This window comes from Mesoplodon mirus (assembly GCF_964341445.2).
Source record: "Mesoplodon mirus genome assembly, chromosome: 18".
In the NCBI taxonomy this organism is placed as follows: domain Eukaryota; kingdom Metazoa; phylum Chordata; class Mammalia; order Artiodactyla; family Ziphiidae; genus Mesoplodon; species Mesoplodon mirus.
In genome coordinates, this window is record NC_138994.1 from 14,150,068 (window position 1) to 14,171,408 (window position 21,341).

The 21,341-nt window shown below is 44.3% G+C and overlaps 1 protein-coding gene across 2 annotated transcripts in view; it reads right to left on the reverse strand.

The window, feature by feature from the left end:
- RPTOR (regulatory associated protein of MTOR complex 1) overlaps positions 1–20,806 on the reverse strand; it is a 339,786-nt gene extending 318,980 nt beyond the window's left edge. For both annotated transcript variants that reach the window (XM_082603639.1, XM_082603638.1), the window contains exon 1: positions 19,827–20,806. In XM_082603639.1, coding sequence (XP_082459765.1) covers positions 19,827–19,988 — 162 coding nt within the window. In that variant the 5' untranslated portion in view covers positions 19,989–20,806. The remainder of the gene's footprint in view (positions 1–19,826) is intronic.
- Between the last annotated feature and the right edge of the window lie 535 nt (positions 20,807–21,341).

Sequence of the window (21,341 nt, forward strand, 5' to 3'; positions counted from 1 at the left end):
CTGAACTTAGGAGTGAATCAGCATCTGTAGACAAAGAACCAAATGTAGGTTACAGGAAATGCGGCCCAGGCACAGTTCCAAAGCCCAGCGGTCAGAGCCAGGCCCCCAACTTCTGGGTCAGCCCCCACACCGCTACTCCCAGAGAGGCCCCGGGAGAGCTGAAGTACCTCCTACTTGGCTCATTTCTCCTGGAACCCAGGAGAGCGCTAGGCCAGTGAGCCCACCCACGGGAAGGCAACAGAGTAGGAGTCAGGGACAGTACCAGCAACAAAGAAGGGCTTTGCAAAAAGCACCTGTTCAGAGAATTTCCCACAGTAGTGCCTGTTAAACCCAGCAGTTTGCCTCACAGACCACATAATATGGAAATAAAGCATTTCATCTTCAGAGCACTTTTACTAGAAAGAAGGGAACAGTAATGACCACACCTTCCCAGTCTGATTTGGTAGACTCAGAACTGTTTTTACGAGAATACTCATTCTGAATGAAATGAATTTGATGTCAGGAAAAAATGTGTGAGCTATTATTGAAGCCCTAATACTTGCCATGATGGCCTGCAAGAATCAATTCATTTTCTGTAGTGTTCACAAACACTGATTTATGGGAAGTGTGCCATAAAGTCTAGTTTTTGATAAACTATAACATTTACCAGAACCTCACATAAACACACTCAGGTAGAGCATGGATCTTAGGAGAGCTCCCATCTTACTCCGGAGAGGGGCCAGGGTCGGTGCAAAGGGTTTTTAAAAAAGAAAGCTAAGCCTGCCCAGTTTGGAGCTCCTCTTAGGATGGTGGTCACCTGAACAACTTGTGCCCCTTATCAACTGATGAAAACTGCAGGCACAGCTCGCTGTCTCGACAGGGGCAAATCTGTTCTTTTTCTTCCAAATAGTCAATCACGTGCAACATCTGCACCAACACACAGGAAGGGACGGAGCTCCTTAGCAGCTGTGCAGTAAGGAGCACATGGGCAGAAACACACAGCCACACAGGCTGCCCCTCGAAACACTGGGCTCAGCTATGCATCACACAGTCCTCCTGCTTCATAAATATGATCACATTTAATCTTTGCAACACACCACCACGAGGTAGTAGCCTTAGACTCACTTTACAAAGCAAAACACGAAGATCTAGATCAAGAACAGACAGCTAGAAAAGAAACCAGCTTGGACCAAGGTCATTCTGACACCAAAGTCCATTCCTTAGAAAAAACCTCAGCTGCCTGTTCAATTTTTAGAAAAAGTCCATCAAGAGTTTCTGAGTCTTGGGACTTCCCTGGTGGTACAGTGGTTAAGAATCCGACTGCCAACACAGGGGACATGGGTTCAAGCCCTGGTCCGGGAAGATCCCACATGCCGCAGAGCAACTAAGCCCGGGTGCCACAACTACTGAGCTTGTGCTCTAGAGCCCGCGAGCCACAACTACTGAGCCCATGTGCCACAACTACTGAAGTCTGCGCACCGCAACGAAGAGTAGCCCCCACTCGCTGCAACTAGAGAAAGCCCAGGCACAGCAACGAAGACCCAACGTAGCCAATAAATAAACAAATAAATGAATAAAAATTTTAAAAAAAAGAAGATTTTCTGAGTCTCCATAAGGAGGGACTTTAAGCCAATGAGAAATCTCGCCCAAAGCTGCTCTGCAAATGGGATGAGAAATAAGGTGGTAGCCCGGCTCCTCAGTCGTCAGACTGAGGCCTGGACTCCTGGCTCGGCTCCTCAGCAGCCCATGAATTCCATGGGGTTGGATGCCCCCTCTAAGTGGCCTCAGTTCACTCAGGTAACAACAGGTGCCTGCTAGGGGTGTTGTCAGGATTAAGTAGATTAAATCCATGTGAAAAAATGTTCAAAAACTGTAAAGCAATAAAGTAGGAACATTATAGCTTCTGCCCACACTGCCTCCCCTCCCTGGGCCTCTTTCCACCACATTCCATCTCTCCCTCTGATGGCTCCTCTGCCTTGCAAACATTTGTTTGCTATTGCCCCCAGTGCCAGCCACTTCTCTCCTCCCGAACCCCTGCTCTGTGACCACTGCCTCACTCTCTCCTCAACCCCTTGATGAAATTTCTGTTCCCAGAAATTCAGCTTCCACAAAATTTTCTATTCAACCAAGACATCACTCACAAAAGTCACCAAGGGCCCTGGCTCCGTCATGCAACAAATATTTACAAAGTCTGTGCTACGTCACAGACACTCCCTGGTACACACATACTCATTAGCTTTCCTCCAGAAGCACACCTATCTCTGACTTCACCTTATGTTACTAACCTCTTGGTTCCAGATTTACAACAACAACAAAAGACAGAAAAAACAAAACAGATTAGACCTGAAGACATCACTACAAATGCATGTTTTGCTTAATACAGATAGAGATGGTTACCTATAGAAATGTTTACAGATGTGTATATATACACAGGGGTCAGTATATGCACATATATCTCCTTGCTCTGTCACCTGAGAGGACCTGAAAGTAGTGACACCCCAGTAGCAATGAGTGCACCCAGCACCCAGATCTTGGCCTCTAACACCATTCTCTAATAACAGCAACCAGAGGTCCTTGGAGAAACACCTGATTTTAGAACTGAGGCAGGAAATGTACAAGATGATCCCAGAGCATCCTGTGCTCCAGAAAGTAAACAGCCAGAAAGTAAATAGCTGCTTTAAAAAAAAAGTCCACAATAGTGGGGCTTTGTCAAAGTAGCACAGGAGCCAACTGAAAGAGCTCCCACTGGCCAAAGATGGAGCAACAAAATAAAGTAGTAGTGGATTATAACCCAAAGGACAAAATAAATATCCATGAGTCCATAGTGATATAAGTAAATGATTGAACAGATAATAAATGCGGAAGAATAGATAAATCTCCCATACAGAAAAATTCCAATTAATATATGCAGATACTCTGACCTTAGGGACATGGAGCACAACCCTCTTCCCCTTAAGTGTGGGCTGGGCACAGTAAATTCCTTCCAAAGAGAACAAGATGGGGTGAGGGGATATCAAGTGGAGACATCTGACAAACAGGACTTCAGCCAGGTAATCAAAGTCACATCAACAGTGATAAGTTGTGTTGAGAGCATGGACCTTTGATGTGATGTGATATGAAGGGCACTTTCCCTCTGTGATATTCCTCCCCAAAACCTATAATCCCAGTTTTATCATAAGAAAAACATTAAACAAATTTCAACAGAGGGACAGTCTATAAAATCCCTGACCAGTACTGCTCAAAATTATCAAGGTCATCCAAAACTAAGAAAGTCTGAGAGACTGCCACAAGCCAAGAGGAGCCTGAGGATACGTGACAACTAAATGTAATGTGGCATCCTGGATGGGATCCTAGAGCAGGAAAAAGATAATCGGTAAAAACTTAGGAAATCCAAATAAAGTATGGATAGACTTTGGTTGATAATAATGTATCAACATCGATTCATTAGTTATGACAAGTGTACAATCCTAATGCAAGATGTTAACAACAGGGGAAACTGGGTACAAAGTATACAGGAACTCTATCTTCTCAATTTTAATAAAGTTCTAAAACTATGGACACAAAAAGAGAGAGAGTCCATTCCCCTTCTGCCACAAAAAACCACCACACAGTTTTTCTTTCTCCCAATTATTCACCAAATCCCACGATTCTCTCCTCATGTCTCTCAGAATGTTACTACTCCACTTTACACCCCCACCCCTACTCAAAAACCTTCAAAGATGTTGTTGCTTCCCAAATAAATGTCATTTCCTCACGCTACCATTCAGGCCTTTAAAGATGTGGAGCAGACCACCTCCTGCCTCTGGAACCTGAGGCTTCCTCTCACTCTGGGCAAACCCTTCCCTCCCAGCTCCATGCTATTCTCTCAACTGCACTTGCCAAAATCCTACTCTGTCCTTCAAATGCTTTCTTGCTTCCAGAGCTTCCCTGACACCCACCTACCTTTAACACCAGGTATGTGAGCCCCCCCCGAGGCCCACACTTCTGCAGTATCTCACCTGAGCACTAGTCCTCACCACCAAACCTCCCGGGGATCCGTGCCCTCAGAGCAGAAGCTGGTCCTAACTGGACCAACTCTTGCTCACTGAAAAGCTTCAGACGCTTAGGTGTTCTGCCCACCTGTGTCCACCTAGAGAACGCCCAGTTAACCTTGGTAGGATGCTGCCATCATCATCTCCCCGCACATCCATAACTGAAGGAGAAGGGCCAAGCCTTTCTACTGGGCACCCAAAGGGTCACACTGTAGTTCCACTCCCCGCCCACCAGCACTGTGTCCCACTGTGTCCTCTCACCTAAACTGGAGGCCATGTATACCCCACCCTAGAAGGTCTTTTCCTCTCCATTCCAGCCAGTGCAATCCTTCCTGTCTCTGTGCCCAGCTCAGGTCCTCCCTCCCTCCTCCAGAAGCCTTCCTCAGCCAGACCCCTCTCCTGGAATCCCTCACCAGCCACTGGCCACACCACTACTTCTCACTGGTGTTAACACAGCCTTGAACCACTAGTTAGGTGTTTCAAGACGCTATCTGATCCACTAAGCTGGTCTGCAGGTGTACTGATTTCACAGTGCTCCCCAGGGTTCTGGACCAGGTCCACTCCTTCCTTATTCCCACAGAGGAGCTGGTATAGCAGAGGCTCTGGCTCAGGGGTCAGTAAACAGCCAGTGAGCAGGTGCTCCTGAGAAGCCAGCAGATCATGGTCTCCCAGGTTCGACCATTAACGCTCACGCTCTCAGAGAGGTGGATAACTCGGCACAATGAGGGCACAGATGCCAGGGCCAGATGGCCAGGGTCCAAGTCCAGGCTCTGTGGCTCCCTAGCCACGTGACCTCTGAAAAATCATCTAACCTCTCTTGCCTCAGTTTCCTCAATCACAAAGTGGGTGTAACAGTACCTGTTCCCAGGGCTGTTTGGAAATTAAAGGGATTGTCAACGTGGGCAGCCTCGACAAGCCAGACACACGGTAAGTACGACTTAAAACTAAGCTAGTACTGCTACTATTTTCCCAGAGGCATAAAGATGTTAAGAGCTAGTGCCTGTGACAGTCTTGATGATGATCTAGTTCCTGAGTGTGGTGGGTGTTTTCTGAGTGCTTATTTTATTGTTATGCTTCAGATCTTACAAGGGTAAGGATGTCAAAAATAGATCATTCAAAATAATCCTTTAACGACACATACAGTATACTCCTGGTTGTGGGGAAGGGGGAAAGGGAAGACAGAGAAGTGGAAAATACACCAAAATATTAACAGGGGCATATAGGATTTTATATAATTTTTATTTTCACTGTTGTGTTTTTCCATAGTTTCTAAATATTCTAAAATGACGTGTTATTTTTATAATCTGAAGGAAAATAGCAAGTTTTCAAGGAACTCAGTTACTCCAGTAAAAAAATGTTAAAATATTTTTCAAGTACTAAGACCATTTTCAGCATAAAGTTTTATTTAAAGAACAAAAACTGGGACTTCCTTGGTGGTCCAGTGGTTAAGATTCCACACTCCTAATGCAGGGGCCCCAGGTTCGATCCCTGGTCAGGGAACTAGATCCTGCATGCATGCCACAACTAAGAGCCTGCATTCCGCAACTAAGAGGCCACATGCCGCAAGGAAGATCCCACGTGCCGCAGCTAAGACCTGGTGCAGCCAAATAAATAAATAAGTAAGTATTTAAAAAAAAAAAAAACTCTTCAGGGAAAATATTCATGCCTGCTGGTCAAGTAAAAACTCACTTTCAGGAGAAGAGCTGTATGTATAAAGGAAAAGACTGAGAAGCAATTCTCTGGAGCCAGGCCCTGAAGCCAGACCAGGGGTCTGATCTGGGCTCTGCCATCTACCAGGCCAGGCTGGCAACAGATGGGAAGAAACACAGTCTGCCCTTGAGGTCCTGTGGCCAGAGACTCAGGGAGACGACAGTGCTGAGCCAGCACACTCAGGACGTCCACTACAGCAGACAGGAGGCACCTTGTGTCCCTGCGGTGGTTTCACCTCTGTAGAAACTAGTCCGGACCTAGGTCAGGGCTTAGAGGGAACGCAGAAAGAGGAAAAGCTTGATTTAACATTTTGACCGTGGTTTTATTTTGATACACCTTTAAACTGCTTGTCAGGTCAACCTTTAAGGGTAAAAGAAGTCACGCAAGAAAACACCAAACTGAACGGTATTCATTGTGCACAGCTTATCACCAATACCCTCAGGCATGGGGACAAGGGGTGCGATGGGGAGGGATGAAGACCAGATGTCAAGGGGACAGGAGGCTGGGAACCACTGAAGCAACACTTTCAGCATTTCCCACCGAAACATTCTTTAAGGAAAACTTTCTCCCATTTCCACAGCCAGCTACATGCTCTTTCCCTCCCAAATGCTGGTAGTGGCTCATTCCTCTCCCTTCTACATCCAGCCGGAACCAGCAAGACATTCTGTCGCCTCCTGCAGCCAATCAATGGCCAAGTGCAATCAATCCTTGTTCCAGGGAGCGCTTGGGGCCACCCACGTCTCACTGGCACCTCCCTAGCTGGGGCTATGGCCAGCTCTTCCTCGCTCCCACCTCCCCCTCCTCAGGACACTCCCGCCCCACTCACCCTCCCTAACACACATTCACACACACACACACACACACACACACACACACAAACATATACATACGCACTCACACACCTATGCAACACATACACATAAACACACACACACAAACTAACCCGCCCTCCCCGCCTGACTCTATAGCCCAAAGAATCTTACTAAAATGCAATCCTGATCACTTCACTACCCTGTTTTAAAACCTTCCTTAATTGTCCTTAAGACAAAACCCAAATTCCTAGGGCCTTACAAAGCTTGTCAGGACCTGCCCTGCTTGCCTCTCCACCATCATGGGTCTCCCGGCACTTCTCTCCGAACAGTCTCTGCTCCATTTATTTGCTCAACAAATATTCACTGAGCACCTACCACCAGCCAGTCATTATGTGAGAAGCTGGGGATGTGGCACGAACAAGACAAAGTCCCTGTCCTAGTCGGGGAGACAGAACAAATGCATAACCCGGTGTCACGGGGTGGACGTGCCAGCAGAAGATAAAGCAGGTGGGGCTGGAGCATGGCCCTGGGGAGGAAAGAGGGAAGCACTGTTCAAAGACAGGCTCTCTCCCCTCCCCACATCTGCACACCTTGCTCCTCTGCCCTCCCTCCCACCCTCTTCCTTCCTTGCCCAGATCATTTCTAGTCTCTTTCAGGTACTGGCTCAGTGTGCCTGCCTTCCAGGAGGCCTTCTCACCACTCTGCACGCAGCCACCACCCCCCCAACCCATCTCCCCCAGAAAACTGGTAAACTCCTTAAAAGCAGGAGTTACGCACCAATGAATCGCCAACACATAGCATGGTGCCTGGCACATAGAGGCCCTCAATAAATATTAGCTGAACTACTGAATTCTTTAAATCAGTTTTTGTGACTTCACCACTCTTTCCCCTCGCTACACCCCCACCTTTGACCTGCACACATTTTCATCTCCCCCGTTAGGGACCCCCTACTGCACACAGCTTAGGCAAACAGACGCCACCGAAATGTCCAGAAAGCAGAATTCCTTAAATCACTACCTTATTACGCAAGTGCAGATACATAATTACTGTGTTGGGCTTTTACTTAACTTTGTATAAGGATGCCATTTTCTCTAATAAGATAAAATTCCTCAAGGGCCACGCCCACATCCTATACCTCCTGAGATCCCACACAATCCCAGGCTCAGTGCCATGTAGGTAAATGGTACAAAGTGCTCATAAGAACAATTATTTCCCCACAAAACACTGAGAAGCCCTGCAACTTGCTTTTAGATAGCATACACTAATAGTTAGGATCTGTGCATTTCACTGTATGTAAAGTTTGCCTCAAACAATAATGTAAGTGAATATTAACCTCTTAGTTAATAAGTGTGCTTCCTCAAGCACTATGGGTTAGCAGTTCAGAAACTCCCTTCTGTGTATTCCAGCCAGCAAATGAATCAGTGAGGACAAAAGAGCCAGGTTCTCACTGCTGGGAAGTAAGTGACAAACCTGAAAAGGGGAACCGAGGAGACGGGCCTTGTGGTAATCACCTCTGTGCATCACAATACAATGCACAGCAGTAAGTAAGCAAGAAATACAAACACAGATGTCTCCACCCCACCTCTCTGCCGAGGGGGCCGCAAACAGTGGCACACCAGCAGCAATGGGCACGCCTAGTGCCAGGTCTGGCTCTAAATTCCGTTCTCCACCAAAAGGAACTGGGGATCATTGGAGAAAAGGCTGATTCCAGGGCTGAGGCAGGGAGAATACAAGATAAGCCTGGAACATCTTACAGTGCTAAAAAGCTAAGAAATGTTCAAAGCCTGGTATGTCAAAGGGCACTGACAACAACGTGATGAGGCCTTGCTAAGCTAGAAAATAAATAATGACAGGGACGGGCCAAATGAACAACGGCAACAAAGCTGGGACCAAGCAACATGATGCGATGCTCTGGAAAAAGTAAGTGACTTCAGTAGCATCCTCACCCAAAATGCATAACCTGCACCTGAGTACAAGGAAACATCAGGCAAACCCAACTTGAGGACATTCCAGGAAATAACTGCCTGTATTCTTTTAAAATGTCAAGGTCAACGAATTCAGAGACAGAAAGTAGGATGGTGGTTACCAGGGCTTGGGAGAGGGGGAGGGAGAGTTAGTGCTTACTGAGGACAGAGTTTCAGTTTGGGCAGACAAAAAAGTCCTGGAGATGGACGGTGGTGATGGCTGCACAACACTATGAATGTACTTAATAACTATAGCCTTAAAAATGGTTTAAATGATAAACTTCGTATTATGTATATTTTACACAATAAAAAAATTGTCAAGGTCAAGAAATTCTAAGAAAGCCTGAGAAACTCCTTTAGATTAAAGGAGGCTACAAAGACAAGACTTCTAAGGCAGTAAGTGAACCTGGATGGGGGGAGGGGCAAAAATGGCTCATAAAGGAGCAAACCACAACATTTTAATATGAACTGTGGATTAATAATAGTATTATATCAGGAGTTCCCTGGCGGTCCAGTGATTAGGACTTGGCACTTTCACTGCTGTAGCCTCAGGTTCAATCCCTGGTAGGGAAACTAAGATCCCGCAAGCTGTGTGGCAAAAAAAAAAAAAAAAAATAGTATTATATCAATGGCAAATGTCCTGACTTTTACAACTGTCCTGTGTTTATGTAAGAGGATGTCCTTGTTCTTAGGAGAGATACACACAGTAAGGCATAAAGGAGCACAGTCTCCAACTTACTCTTCAATAGTTCAGAGGAAAGAATTACATATTCACATTTATAAATAGAGAAGGCAAGATGTAAAAATGGGTGAATCTGGGTAAGGGTATATGGGAATTCATTACACTATTCTTGCAATTTTTCTGTAAGTCTGATGAAATTACATCAAAACTAAAAAATACAAAATAGTAGTAGTCAAGAACAGAAGACCCACCTGGAAAGCACACCGACGGTGGGTAAAATTAACACATGTCACTGGCTGTCTCTCCTCAGCTGTCTCCCCTTCCGCTGTAAAGGCACAACCCTCTCTGCAGAGTTGGACGTACAGGGCAAGTTTAAGGTTCAAGAACATGATTAAAGCATTAACATATCATGCCATATATTTACTGGAATGGCCTTTTCTATGTATTTAACTAGACTTACAAAAAGGGAACAGGGGCTTCCCTGGTGGCGCAGTGGTTGAGAGTCCGCTTGCCGATGCAGGGGACACGGGTTCGTGCCCCGGGTCCGGGAAGATCCCACATGCCGCGGAGCAGCTATGCCCCTGAGCCATGGCCGCTGAGCCTGTGCGTTGGGAGCCTGTGCTCCGCAACGGGAGAGGCCACAACAGTGAGAGGCCCACGTACCGCAAAAAAAAAAAAAAAAAAAAAGGAAACAGTAAGTATCCACCTTGAGCTCCACGGAGACAAGCATGGTGGATGCCCCAAGCACTTTAATGGCTTCTGAACAAAAAGAGGACAGGAGACAAGCATGGTGGATGCTGCAAGCACTTTAATGGCTTCTTAACAAAAAGAGGACAGAGTAAGAAACCTAGAGGACACCCTTTATATGTAAGCCACATGGATCTTGTTAGAGCTCTGGCTTTAGAATTCTACAAGGTAATAATGAGGTAGAAATGTTCTCATCCATTTCAGGACTCTTCCACAGCAGGTTGTTCAAAATGGAACACGGCACATTTTTTAAAGCAGGTTTAAAAAAATCTATGTAGATGTCCCTTTGTGGCTCCTGAGCCTCACATGACAAATGCCAAAGGAAAGTTCATATACTTCAAATGCAAAGTGAGAGAGTGTTATAAACCCCACCCCCTTTTACCCCCACATCCAAACCAGACTCCCTTGATTCTACCTTCTCGATTCTACCTTCTGGACATCAGCAGAGGCCCTGCCCTGTCCTCCACCCCTCCCACCACTGTCTCCTCCAGCCCTGGTGGTTCTCACCTGGATTATCACACTCCCCTCCCCAGCTGGTGATACCACCTCCAGTGTCACCCCTCTTCAAACCCTCCACTCCACCCACAGTCAAAAAGGCCTTTCAAAACACAAATCTAGGGGGCTTCCCTGGTGGCGCAGTGGTTGGGAATCCGCCTGCCAATGCAGGGGACACGGGTTCGAGCCCTGGTCTGGGAGGATCCCACATGCCACGGAGCAACTGGGCCCGTGAGCCACAACTACTGAGTCTGCGCGTCTGGAGCCTGTGCTCCACAACGGGAGAGGCCGCGACAGTGAGAGGCCCGCGCACCGCGATGAAGAGTGGCCCCTGCTCGCCGCAACTAGAGAAAGCCCACGCACAGAAACAAAGACCTGACACAGCCAAAAATAAATATAAATAAATAAATTAAAAAAAAAAAAAAAAAACACAAATCTATGTCTGACATTCCCCTGCTTAAATCCTGAAGAAGCTCACCAACTACATCAACAGTCATTAGTTGCTGTGAGTTTAAAGCTGGGTCTACCTGACTGATTTATGTTTCATAAATGTTGTTCAATGCAAATGATTCACTTATTTACTATAAACTAAAGGTTTTCGCTGATAACCATGGTCTCCTCCCCTATAAACACACAGTGTACTATAATTTGATGACACGGCACACTGTCAATAAGCAATAAACCTCCACTGAGCTGAAGTGAAGACATCTGGCTACCTCCCCTTGCCCCACTGGATCCATTCTCCTCCCCTCACAGAACAAGGCCGTCCTGGGTGAGTGGCAGTGTGTCTTCCTACAGGACACGCAACAGGGGCAACAGGAGGCCCTAACGGTGCCTAAAGGGCTACATATAAGGCAAATGCCTTCACAATCACAAAGGCTCTCCACGAGCACAAGCTCAGAGGATGGAAAGAGTGTAACAGATCCCTTTTAGGTCTGTCACTTGATTTCTGGTCAAGCTTGGTATTTTTTTTTATTATTTTTTTTTTATTTCTTTATAACTATGCTTCTGTTCTATAGTTATTCTTTTTTTTTATTTTTTTTATTTTTTGCTTTATAACAAATTTAATCAGTTATACATATACATATGTTCCCATATCCCCTCCCTTTTGCGTCTCCCTCCCACCCTCCCTATCCCACCCCTCCAGGCGGTCACAAAGCACCGAGCTGATCTCCCTGTGCTATGCGGCTGCTTCCCACTAGCTATCTACCTTACGTTTGGTAGTGTATATATGTCCATGCCACTCTTTCACTTTGTCACAGCTTACCCTTCCCCCTCCCCATATCCTCAAGTCCATTCTCTAGTAGGTCTGTGTCTTTATTCCTGTCTTACCCCTATGTTCTTCATGACATTTTTTTTTCTTAAATTCCATATATATGTGTCAGCATACAGTATTTGTCTTTCTCTTTCTGACTTACTTCACTCTGTATGACAGACTCTAGGTCCATCCACCTCATTACAAATAGCTCAATTTCATTTCTTTTTATGGCTGAGTAATATTCCATTGTATATATGTGCCACATCTTCTTTACCCATTCATCTGATGATGGACACTTAGGTTGTTTCCATCTCCGGGCTATTGTAAATAGGGCTGCTATGAACATTTTGGTACATGTCTCTTTTTGAATTATGGTTTTCTCAGGGTATATGCCCAGTAGTGGGATTGCTGGATCATATGGTAGTTCTATTTTTAGCTTTTTAAGGAAACTCCATACTGTTCTCCATAGAGGTTGTATCAATTTACATTCCCACCAACAGTGCAGGAGGATTCCCTTTTCACCACACCCTTTCCAGCATTTATTGTTTCTAGATTTTTTTGATAATAGCCATTCTGACAGGCGTGAGGTGATACCTCATTGTAGTTTTGATTTGCATTTCTCTAATAATTAGTGATGTTAAGCACCTTTTCATATGCCTCTTGGCCATCCATATGTCTTCCTTGGTGAAATATCTATTTAGGTCGTCCACCCATTTTTTAATTGGATTGTTTGTTTTTTTGATATTGAGCTCCATGAGCTGTTTGTATACTTTGGAGATTAATCCTTTGTTGTTTCATTTGCAAATATTTTCTCCCATTCTGAGGGTTGTCTTTCTGTCTTGTTTATGGTTTCCTTTGCTGTGCAAAAGCTTTTAAGTTTAAGTAAGTCCCATTTGTTTATTTTTGGAGGTGGGTCAAAAAAGATCTTGCTGTGGTTTATATCAAAGAGTGTTTCTCCTATGTTTTCCTCTAAGAGTTTTATAGTGTCTGGTCTTACATTTAGGTCTTTAATCCATTGGGAGTTTATCTTTGTGTATGGTGTTAGGGAGTGTTCTAATTTCATTCTTTTACATGCAGCTGTCCAGTTTTCCCAGCACCACTTATTGAAGAGGCTGTCTTTTCTCCATTGTATGTTCTTGCCTCCTTTGTCGTAGATTAGGTGACCGTATGTGCGTGGGTTTATGTCTGGGCATTCTATCCTGTACCATTGATCTGTATTTCTGTTTTTGTGCCAGTACCATACTGTCTTGATTACTGTACCTTTGTGGTATAGTTTGAAGTCAAGGAGCCTGATTCCTCCAACTCCATTTTTCTTTCTCAAGATTGCTTTGGCTATTCGGGGTCTTTTGTGTTTCCATACGAATTGTAAAATTTTTTGTTCTAATTCTGTGAAGAATGCCATTGGTAGTTTGATAGGGATTGCACTGAATCTGTAGATTGCTTTGGGTAGTATAGTCATTTTCACAATAGTGATTCTTCCAATCCAAGAACATGGTATACTTCTCCATCTGTTTATGTCATCTTTGATTTCTTTCATCAGTGTTTTATAGTTTTCTGAGTACGAGTCTTTCGACTCCTTAGGCAGGTTTATTCCAAGGTATTTTATTCTTTTTGTTACGATGGTAAATGGGATTGTTTCCTTAATTTCTCTTTCTAATTTTTCGTTGTTGGTGTATAGGAATGCCAGAGATTTCTGTGATGTCCACTTTCTTTTAACTACACTAACAAGTCTCAAACATTTGGTAACAGGACACCTAACCACTCTTAAAGATTACTGAAGACTCCCAAAGAGCTTTTTATATGTTACATTTATCAATATTTTCCATATTAGAGGTTAAAACCAAATATATATATATATTTCCTTATTAATTCACTTAAAAATTGTTACATTTTCAATAAAGATTTCTATGAAAAATAACTATATTTTCAAAAAAGTGTTAGACAAGTTTGCAAATCTCCTTAATGTCTGCCTTAATAGAAGATAGCTGAACTCTCACATTCTGCATTCAATCTGTTGTGATATGTTGTTTTGGCTGAAGTATGTGAGAAAAATATGGACTGAAAAAGACACATAGTTTGCAAAGAGCAGGAGTAACAGAATAGCAAAATAATTGGAAATATTCTTCTATGATATTACATCAAAACTCAGTAAGTGGTAGTTTCTTAAAGGTTTGCTGCAATCTATCTGAATAGAATAGAAAATAGAAAATTTAATCTATCCAAAACCAAAGCAATAACTCTTCATACCCTATTATGTTAAAATCCATTGGCCTAACTTTGGATCTTTTACCCATGGATGATTTTATAATATCATGAATTGGTCATTTGGAAATATTGGTTCACTGAATTATGCAGATGTCCCAAATGTGGACACATTTCATTCTACAATATAAAAAAAGATCATATTCATTAATATCACCATCATCTCATCAGAAACATCTTTAAGTACTGGGAAGCTGGGAAGCTCACAGTGGCAGATACAGGTTTTCCAAAACTCTAATTTTTACTTGAAAGTTCAAATTTTATCACTGGCAACAAATACTGTCAGTTGTTTCCCTTGAAGTGAAGCTCACTTGGTTCGTTTTCCAGAAAATGTCCGCCAGAACCCAAGCCTGACCGTGCAGGGCCGGCCTGCTAGCCTCCTCCAGGTGCAGCTTGTGTTTCACGAAGGGTAGCAACTGGCGCAGCCGGCAACCACAGGTGCTCTTCCTCAGACAACCATGCCTCATGCAAAGGATAAAAAAGGCGTGTACCAAAGAGCCAAGATTTAAGAAAACTAACCATTTTAATGCTTTATCAAGGGCATTCTGAAGTGAAACTGGGATTTTTTTTTTTTACTGAGAGCATATGGCAATGAAGAAAACAATAACCACCAGCACAGTCAGACGCCACCATCTTGATTCAAGCTCAGGCACCAGCAGTTTCACCCACCCACAATCAGCGCAACTGTCAACATGGGGAAAAGGCCAATAACTAACATCTTCTATTATTATGAAAACAGTGTCACCTCGGGGACCCAAGCGAGCACCGAACACACGGTGAGAACAGCTAGGCTGCGCCATCAGAATCGTTCTGTTGGTGGTTGACCACCACCCGCCTCATCTTCCCCATACATTTTGTTTCAGCCTCCATGGCCTCTCAGCAGGATTTTTCCAGTGGAGACACTGTGATACAGTTTTGCCTGTTTGTTTTTACCTGGGCTGTGTGTGTTTCTCAGATTCTGCTTCCTCTGTTGGAGCCCTGTAACTATGTCCCTTCACGCAAGCCTTTTAATCAAGCCCCAGTTTCCTCATCAATCACACAGATAACGATCTCTACTACTGAGCCTTAAAAGACATAATCTATGTGGAAGCCCTTGGTGAATGATTCATTTTTTCATCAGTACATTTTTATTGAATCCCTATTGTGTGCCAAGCACTGTCCTCTATGCCAGCAGAAACAAGGTCCTTGTTTTATGATTAAAAGCTCACTTCTGGGGGTCAGGGTATAAAGAAAAATATCAGAGACATAAAGAGTGATCATGAGCGTCTGGGGAGCTGCTTAAGATGGGGTGATCAGGAAAGGAAGTGACCTAGGCGCTGGGTGCAAACTACAAGAAGGAGTCAAGTGTGCATAGGTCAGATGGAAGAGCATTCCAGGCCTTTCCATCCAAGAAGCAGAAAAGGCAGGCGGGGCCAGATCATGAAGCTTTGTGAACCAGGGTGGAGTTTGTGTTCTACTCCAAGCTGCCTGGTAAGTAATGGAATCTGATTTACACTTTAACAAGCTCCCTCTGACCAATACGTGAAGAATCGATTGTAGGACAAGAGCAGACATAGGGAGACCAGTCAGGACACGATTCTAGCTATCCAGATGAAAGATGGCAGTTGCCTGGACTGGGCTCACATCAGTGGAGACAAAATGAGGTGGTCCGATATAAGACACAATTTGGAGGCAAAGTTGACAGGTTCTGCTGATGACACAAACAGTACAATGAGGAGAGGAAGAAGAAATAATTACAGATAAATTCTAGATTTACAATTTGAACAACTGAGTGGGTGGTGATGACAGTGTGTTGTGATGGAGAAAACCAAGGCAAAGCAGGAAGTTAGGTACCTGAGACAAGAATCACAGCACGTAGACGGCACACAAAACCATGAGACTAGATGAGATCAGCTAGCAAGGGGTATACAGAGAAAAGAGAAAGGGCTCCAAGATCAAGTTCTGGAACACTCTATGCTCAGCTGTCAACCAGCAAAGGAGTCTGAGGAGGAGCAGTCAGTGACCTCAGAGGAAGACCTGGAGTTTCAGGAAGACACAGAAGCAAGTGAGGAAAAAGCTGTGTGAATGAGAGAGTGGTCCACCCTGGAATGTTGCTGAGAAGTCGAAAAGATAAGGACAGAGAAGTGACATTTAGATTTAGCAACAAATGATGACCTTGTAGAGGGCACTCTGAGTGGCATGGAAGAGAGCCTAAATGGAGTAGATTGAGAGGATGCAAAGTGAGGAAACAGGAGTAAACAAGGGTTATAAAGTATTACTATTTCCCCTTGCTCCAAAGACAACCTAAACATTTGACTGTCCATATATCAGTTTAATGTATCTACTCCACTTCCTCCATGGTTTACTCAAATATAGCTACATAGCAAGGTGACTAAGTCTAAAGACTGGTTTGGGAAATGGCTTCATCATTTTATAGCTACATCTCCTATAGACATGCAGATATAGCGTCTCTGTCAATGGTTTTCTCTCAGAGCATAGCTCTCAGGCTTCCCTGATTCCATCTCACATATGTAAGGTAAAGATCCATCTGAGATCAATTATCTCCACATGCCCACTTTCCGGAAAATGAACTGTGTGACAACTATAAAGTATCACAGTAAAACATAAATGGCGGAGTTATATACAAATCTGTTTTAGCCATAGGTCTATGAATGATTCATTTTGAACTGTAATTCACATGTCTAGTTATTTGAAAATCACAAGTCAAAAATGCCAGTGAGGCATGTACATATTTACTACACACAGAACTAACCAAAAAACAAACTTGATAATTTGATAATAACAGTATTAAACTTACAGTAACTTAGTAATTAAAACGCAACAATAGTGGCATCTGAAAACCAGGAATGGTTCAATACCAAGACTGTGGGAATCCCAACTGAGAGTGGGTATGTGCTGTAGTTCTGTGAGGATGCCGAATGCCGAGAGGCAGAAAACTTGGAGTCATCACTCAACTTTGGTAAAGTTGTCAATTTTAGGAACCCTTAACAACTCCACTAAATAGGACAAAAGTAAGTAACTACTGATACATATACAATAAAACTGTGTGGACTTGGGACTTCCCTGGTGGCACAGTGGTTAAGAATCTGCCTGCCAATGCAGGGGACACAGGTTCGAGCCCTGGTCAAGGAAGATCCCACATGCCGTGAGCAACTAAGCCCGTGCGCCACAACTACTGAACCTGCGCTCTAGAGCCCGTGAGCCACAACTACTGAGCCCGTGTGCCACAACTACTGAAGCCCACGAGCCTACAGCCCGTGCTCCACAACAAGAGAAGCCACCACAATGAGAAGCCTGCACACCGCAACAAAGAGTAGCCCCCACTCACTGCAACTAGAGAAAGCCACATGCAGCAACAAAGACCCAACACAGCCAAAAATAAATAAAATAAATAAATAAATTTATTTTTAAAAAAAAAGTATGTGGACTTGCATATGGATCATGGAAAAAGCAATGACTGAGTCTGCATTTAGGGCAGTCAATTGCCCACTGGAAGAAGGAGTAGTCTACACAGGTCCTGGTACAGGACAACCGGGTCCACACCTGTTGCCTTACAATGATGCTGCATCATCAGACTGCTGGAGATCACCTCCAGCACAGGGAAACAGTCTGGCATCATGCCCATGTGCTCAAGATTCCTAGAATCTTGAAGTCACATATGGGTAACCCACAGGCCACAGCCAACCCCACAAATGGGCTGCTTCATGTTTTGTAATATCCGAATTAGTTCCAATAGTTTAAAATTGGAAAACTTCACATTTAAAAAAATAAAAAAAGTTTTCTGGCTTCTCAAAGAAAAGAGAGAGAGAGGGAGACCTGGCCAGGACCAGCTGCCCCTTGAGCTGCAACGTGTGCTCTTCAGCGCCTCACTGATCTCAGCCTACAGGAAGTCAGGCACGAGTCAAACCTCAGCTGCCATTTATCTATGAACCTGTGTCATTATTCTCCTTCTATGTGGCCTGTTTCATTCATTTATGCTACCTTCCAACTCTCACATCATTTGGATCTGTACCCTTTATCCTAGCATAGTGTGCTGAAAAGGTCCCCTCAGGGTCTAACCAAGGGAAAGAGACTACAAGGATGTCCAGAGGCCAAGCTCTCACAAACTTAACTAAAAATGTTAGCTGCTGATCTTCTTCTTTAAACAACTTGCGAAGGTCGGACACAGCAAACTTTCTCCCCTGGATCTTTCTAAGTCAAAATCTCAGTAATTACTCAGACTCCCAGAACTTTTCTTCCTCTTAATAACCTATGAAGAGCTTATCAGGGAATGTTAATCATTCACAAATTGTTTTAATTAAAAGGTCAAAAATAAATCCATCGGGCTTCCCTGGTGGCGCAGTGGTTGAGAGTCCGCCTGCCGATGCAGGGGACACGGGTTCGTGCCCCGATCCCGGAAGATCCCACATGCCGCGGAGCGGCTGGGCCCGCGAGCCATGGCCGCGGAGCCTGTGTGTCCGGAGCCTGTGCTCCGCAACGGGAGAGGCCACAGCAGTGAGAGGCCCGTGTACAGCAAAAAAAAAAAAAAAAATAAAAAAAATAAAAAAATAAAAATAAATCCATCAATCAGTTTTGAACAGTTTAAGCATGGGTTTAGAGTAGCAAAGGGAACCACATTTCAAAAGAAAAGAAAAAAAAAAAGCCCTCCAAATAGAATGGAAAAAAAAGAAGATTACAGTTACTTTTAAAATAAGTCTCTTCACATATGCATAGGAACCACAAAAGCTTTAAACCATATAATTAGTACTAAAGATGTCCGTAAGACATACTTTATACAATGTCTTCCAATGACCATCTCTTTTTAGTCCCTAAACTACTTTTGGATGAAACAAATTTTCCTAATAACAACTGAAGCACAAGTTACTAGTGACTGACTAGCTAGAAATACCACAAGGGTAATCCTATATATGTTCAACATCATACACTAAAAACAACAATCTTATATAAACATATCCATAAACCCAGAGCAAGCACACTGCATTACACCACCAACTACCCCTCTTAGGCTAAAATGTTCAAATCAATAAAGACAGTCTTGAAGGAGAAAACAAAGCACAAAAAAAACCCAAAAACAAATTATAAGCGTGTATGGGTGAGACGGTCCCACCCTTTTGCTCTGGAGGCCAGGAAGTAGATGGTGGTTGATTAAGGACAGGTTTAACAAAATTGACTGTTTTCTTTCCTACTAGCTTCTTAAGTCACTATCCACCCTCCAGCGCCACGAGGACCCCCTACCAAACCCAAGTTCCAACCCATCATACTCTACTATTAGAGAAACTGTTTCCACCTAACAGTATCACGACACCACATAAAAGTACGAAAGTCTTGATTCAAGACAAACTGTTTAGAAGTCTATGATGAAGTTCACTGTAACTTTAAAATAACTTTGCATTAATTTGTGACTAGCTGAACATTTGCCAGTAATCTTGTTTCCCAGCATACTATATTAGACTTCTACACTCCACCTAGCTTGGACAAAAAAAGTAAACGAGCCACTAAGTAGACTCACCACGTTGGGACAAATATTATATCCCAAGTCGTCTTTCCTCTAAGTGTTAACAGTACAAAGTTTAACAGTACAAAGTATATCAAAGAGCATGTAAATAGTTGCAATGCTGTATTTTCTAACTTGCTTAACTTCCATTGTCTGAATTAGAACTTACTTTGAATCTAATTAACACTATCCAGTGAATAACTACTAACCAAAACAGCCTTTTCCATTTACAGTAAAAAAAAAATGGAGTCTGAAATGGTTTGTGCTTTTTGGTTGACTTGCAACATGAGGCTGAGAAAAAATATCGCTGCTCTCCCAAGGACATGTTTCTGGCTCTGAACTTTCTTGTAAAAGCTATCAAGGTCTAAGGGACGCAGGCTCAATCTACTTACCCGATCCTTCATCCTCCAGCTCTGAGCTAAAGATTTGGAGCCTTCAATTTTCTCACAGTGCCTCTTTTTCATGAAAGCCAAAGGCAGGTTCCAGTCAGTAAGATCGGCCTCATCTTCCTCCCCGAGTCCCAGGAGAGGCGACTGCAGCATCTCGGATTCCATCAGCGGGGGAGGGGGTGGGGGAGTCCTGGGCAGCAAGCGCTCGAGAACCTCCAGCCTTAAAAACTAGTGTGTACCAGAATTGGTGAAATAAAAAACAGAGAAGGGGGAAGTAGAAAAAGAAATGGATGGAGAGTGTGCGGAGACCCTCGCTGAGGCAAGAAGTCTGAGATCCTTCTCTCTAACTCTGCGCGAGAAGTCAGAAGGGGTGGGAAGAGCGGTGGGAAATGAGGGAACCCAAGGAGCTCCTCACAGACACACACGTCCCCAGATCCCAAGCCTCCGGCTGCTTCTGAGGCTGTCCGTTCCCGGAGGGGCTGCGAGCGGAGCTGTCAAAGGCGTGCGAGATTCCAGGCCTCACGATGACCCTGCTCTCGGCCTCCAACGCCTCAGCCGATCCGAGGACAGGCAGGCCGCCCGCTCTTGGTGCCGGTTTGCCGACTGGGCTGAGGTCTTCGGCCGAGGGGAAGAGGTTCAGAGCGCCTCGGGTCTCCTACAGCCACTTTCAGCCCTGCGGATCTCGCACTCGCCGGAGCTGCTGCAGCCAGAGCCAGGACGGGCCCATCGTGCTTGCCCGCAGCCGGCTCCTCAGCCCCGGGTCCGCGCGGCCGGGCCGGTCCTGGCCTCCGGCCCCGTGGCTCTCTCCTGCCTGAGAACGAGTCCTGGGAAACAGGCGACACGGAGCCGCGGAGAAAACGCGTAATGTGGGCTTATTGGGTTTGGGAAGTTTTGCCCTCTGGTTTGAAGCTACAGTGAAACTCCTCTCATCAGCACATCAAGGAGGACGCCATATTGCCAAGACCCAGCATGCAGCGCGATCTACGGCGTGGCTAACAAGCCAAACTTCTCAGAGCGTTCTGGCCATGCTTCCCAGGAGGCAGCGAGAGGCGTCCCTGCCTCCCCGTTACCATCGTTACCACAATTAAGCTTTCTAGAGTTTATGGCAATTGGTATAATAGATGCATCATATCAAAGTCAGTCCTATAAATGAAACTGTGTTATTTGGAAAAAAGCTTTTTATTATTACAAATGGATCTACATGCTTCTGAAATTAAAGGATTCAACCCCTTGTTGTTTCTTCCAGATTTTGAAAAAGCAGCAAAAGCTTCAGAAAGAACAATTGATAACATTACAAAAGAAGATAGTATTGGGGGGGGGGCGTAGTATCCTCCACAGTATCAATCAGATTTTCTTTTTTATTTTCAAGGAACACTAAATGAAAAAATTAATTTCAACAATTATAATTTTTTGTTTAATCCATCTTATTTTCTGTACGGTTTCTTCTTATTTTGATAGAGCTTCGTGTGCAAACAACTAAACGCTACAGATTTCTATGCGTGGCACGCTTCCTGCGTT